This window comes from Bison bison, unplaced genomic scaffold (assembly GCF_000754665.1).
Source record: "Bison bison bison isolate TAMUID 2011002044 unplaced genomic scaffold, Bison_UMD1.0 scf7180017864223, whole genome shotgun sequence".
Classification (NCBI taxonomy): Eukaryota; Metazoa; Chordata; class Mammalia; order Artiodactyla; family Bovidae; genus Bison; species Bison bison.
In genome coordinates this window covers 2263695-2267630 of record NW_011494795.1, presented here as the reverse complement: position 1 = coordinate 2267630, position 3936 = coordinate 2263695, and the positions used below count along the sequence as shown (strand labels likewise).

General features: G+C 62.9%; 1 protein-coding gene across 1 annotated transcript in view; it reads left to right on the top strand.

Moving 5' to 3' along the window:
* FSCN1 (fascin actin-bundling protein 1) overlaps positions 1 to 3936 on the top strand; it is a 14804-nt gene extending 10868 nt beyond the window's left edge. Inside the window, exons 4-7 of the mRNA XM_010845793.1 lie at positions 1819 to 1975; positions 2062 to 2183; positions 2451 to 2618; positions 2931 to 3936. Coding sequence (XP_010844095.1) covers positions 1819 to 1975; positions 2062 to 2183; positions 2451 to 2618; positions 2931 to 3133 — 650 coding nt within the window. The 3' untranslated portion in view covers positions 3134 to 3936. The remainder of the gene's footprint in view (positions 1 to 1818; positions 1976 to 2061; positions 2184 to 2450; positions 2619 to 2930) is intronic.

Sequence of the window (3936 nt, the reverse complement as noted above, 5' to 3'; positions counted from 1 at the left end):
GTCTGGCCTGAGCCTGGTGCAAGCCTTGTGTACCTGCAGGGCCACATACCAGCAGGTAGGCTGGCAAGCGCGGGCGGGCTGACTGCCGTTTACGGCCCTCCCCTGCCCGCCTTGCCCTTCTCCCTGGGGAGCCCCCTCTGCCTTTTCTGCTGCCGAGGTGTGCCCGGCGGGGCGTCTCCCCTGTTCTTTCTTTGCCATCAGCCAGCCTCCTATGCGTGGGGTACATGGTGCCCTGTGGCCCATCAGGTGGGGTGGGGCAGGCTGGCTGGACGGGTCTGAGCCAGTGGCCCCAGGACGGCCCACCTCTTGGGGCCTGGGAGCCCCAGCAGGCGCAGCCCTCGCTGCTCCTCGCCTGGTGCTCCGCGGGGGGTGTTGTGGTGGATGGAGTCAGCCCAACCCCGGGGCCTGAGTAGACAGCTGATCCCTGACACTGGGGCTCAGGCGACCCTGGGGGGCTGGGGGGTCGAGCCCAGCGGTGGTGAGGGTCTATTCAGGGTGACCCGTGGAGGCTGCGGCCACCAGTCCAGAGAGGGGAGGGAAGGTTGGGGGACAGGGCTTGGTACGAGGCCGGAGTTTGCCCCCTTCTCCCGAGAGCCCGGGGACCCCTAGCTTTTTCTCTGGGTGACCTTGGGCAAGGGCACTATTTCTCTGTCTCCCTCTGTCTTGTGAGGCAAGGTGGTGCTGACATGGGACACGAGACCTGGTCAGCACAGGGCTGACACCTGTCAGGCCCTCTGGGTGGAGCCTGGAGAACCAAGAAGGGGTCCTGGGCCAGGGGCGCGGCGCCAGCCCCCAGCCTTTGCCACCCGCCAGCCTCCTCTCATCTGAAGGGGTGCCTGCCACCAGCCCAGGCTTCATAAAGGCCTGGAGGCCCACCTCACCCGACAGTGAGGCTCTTAGGCCCGTGGTGCTTGGGGACCTGAACTTGTGGTTGTGACCAAAGGTCGCATTGCAGGTTTTAGCTGGAGGAGTCCACACGGGTGTGCAAAAGCAATGGGGCTGCAGCTTGTGGGAACAAAACCTCGGAAGCCACCCCTTTCACAGATGATTTCAGGATGTGGACACACGTGAAGGTGTTAGGCAGGTCGTGTGCAAATCGCGATCTGCCACCTGCGTGCACTTTAAGGTCAAGAAAACGCATGTGTGAACGCAGGGGAAGCGTTAGGAGGCTGTGGTTGCCCAGCGTTCACAGGGGCTCTCCGGGGGTGCGGTGCGCGTTGCGGGTGTGTGACTGCACTTTCAGAGGAGTTTTCTAGATTTCCTGAAAGGAGCGTGTGCAATTGCTCTTTGAACTTTTACACGTACACAGAAGCAGGAGGGAACAATGAACCGCCGAGTAGCAACCCCCCAGCTGCCTTCCCAGCTCCCTGGGCCTCCATTCATTGTTTTGCTTGTACTTCCGGTAGAACTCAGACATCCGGGCATTTGCCTGCGTCTCTATAAACAGCAAGGCATCCTCTTACATATTGACAACGTGATTAGCAGTAATTAACCCTTCCCCTCTAACCCTGGGCCACGGTCAGATTCTCCCTGTTGGCTCTACAGTATCTTCTTGCATCTGGTTTGTTGCAGAGTTCTATGTCTGTAATCAGAGAAAGTGATGTGTAAGTGGACCTAGCAGGCTCTGGTCCTTAACTGGTCCGGCCCGGGGTCCTGGGTTCTCCCTCTGATGTGGAGGCCGAGGGGTCTGAGCCGTGCAGTGGGTTCTCAGTAGCCCCCCCGCCCCCCACTGTACTGGTGTGTGAGGGCAGGGCTGAGGGTCAGCCAGAACTGGGGGGTGCGGGGGTCCCTGGTCCTAGCTGGAGGCTCTCCCTGCAGGTATGGACCTGTCGGCCAATCAGGACGAAGAGACTGACCAAGAGACCTTCCAACTGGAGATCGACCGCGACACCAAAAAATGCGCCTTCCGCACCCACTCGGGCAAGTACTGGACGCTGACAACCACCGGGGGTGTGCAGTCCACCGCATCCACCAAGTGAGTGCCCGCTGCCCGTGCTCGCCCAGACCGGCCCTTCCCAGGGGGCACCTCTCCTGACCCTGTCCCCCACCCCCCTACCCCAGGGACGCCAGATGCTACTTTGACATCGAGTGGCGTGATCGGAGGATTATTCTGCGTGCATCCAATGGCAAATTCGTGACGGCCAAGAAGAACGGCCAGCTGGCGGCCTCCGTGGAGACGGCAGGTAGCCACCTTGGGCACACCTCAAGCCTCAGTTCCCTGGGGCGGGGTCTCGCTGTGCCATGGTCACTTACCAACCCCACTGGAAGCCCGCCCTGTGCCAAGTGTCCTCCCAGACCGCCCTCACCCCGCCTCCCCTAGGGCTGGCGTGCTGTGTGACCCTAGGCTCTTGCTGTCCCTCTCTGAGCCACACACACCCTGGGCGTCGCACTCCCCCAGCCCCCGCCCGGATCCCCCTGAGGCTCACTGCCTTTCCCACCTCTTGGGACAGGGGACTCGGAGCTCTTCCTCATGAAGCTGATCAACCGGCCCATCATTGTGTTCCGCGGGGAGCACGGCTTCATCGGCTGCCGCAAGGTCACGGGCACCCTGGATGCCAACCGCTCCAACTATGACGTCTTCCAGCTGGAGTTCCGAGACGGTGCCTACAACATCAAAGGCAGGTGCCCCTGTGGGCGGGACTGGGTGGGGCACCTCCCCCCCCCTCCACCTCTGCGCCCCACTTGACCCTCTGACATGGTTTGGGCCATTCCAGGCCCCATGTGGGAGCTCGAGCTGGTGGGGAGCCCCTTCCTTCCGCTCTCGTGGGTATAGGAGGGAGACCACACCAGACAGAGGGCTCTGGGAGGGGCTCCGTCCATCCACGTGGGTGGACAGGGCAGACCCCAGCCACACTCTGGGAGCCGTGATTGGAGGGTGGGGGGCAGAGCGCGAGGCAGGGCCTGACAGGGTCCCCCCTGTGCCCCTGCAGACTCCACAGGCAAGTACTGGATGGTGGGCAATGACTCGTCGGTGACCAGCAGCAGCGACAGCCCGGTGGACTTCTTCCTGGAGTTCTGCGACTACAACAAGGTGGCCATCAAGGTGGGGGGGCACTACCTGAAGGGGGACCACGCGGGGGTCCTGAAGGCCTGTGCCGACACCATCGACCCCACCACGCTGTGGGAGTACTAGGCCTGCGCCCCTGGCCCCCTCCCTGCCCCGCCCCCGCCCCACACTAACTCTCTTCTCCTGGGGGCTCTGCTGCGGGTGGCGAGCCCCTTGCCTTTCAAACTGGAAACCCAGAGCAAACGGTGCCCTCACCGGTCATCCCCCGGGCAGGTCGGCACTCTGACCTGGCCCTGGGCGGGCTGTCCCGGCCCTCTGCCCTCTCTTCTGCGCCCTGGGCGAGGCTGGAACTTCTCTCTCCTGACCTCAGACAACTCTGAGCCTTATTTCCCCAAAGAGGCCATGGAGGAGTGGGGGAGCTGGGAGGCCTTTCCGAGCCCCCGCCCCCCTGGAATGGCAGGGTGCGTAACTGGAATCTCCTGTCCCCTCCTGATCCTCCCCCACACCCCCAGGAGCCATGCTCTTGCCCCAGGCCTGTCGGTGGCCTCCCCTTGCAACCGGACAGGTCAGGGCCGGCTCCTGCCCCTGCACACCCTGCTGTGATCCCGGGTCCCTGCCCCTGTCTCTCTTTGCTTTCCCTCTGGCCTGACTGGAAGCAGAAAATGACCAAATCAGTATTTTTTTTTTAATGAAATGTTATTGCTGGAGGAGCCCCAGGCAAGCCTGGTTGTAGCCATGAGTGGGCTTGAGGGGGTCTTGAGACAGAGGACTCTTCTGGCCTCTGCGCCCTCTCCTCCCACTAGTGGTGGGGCAGGCGGGGTGCCTCCCCAAATCCAAACTCCCCCACCTTCCCAGAGGGTTTCTCCAGCCCCACCCTCCCGAGTGCCCACCCCAGGGCTGGGTCTCACCTGGTGGTGCTAGGCCCCTCA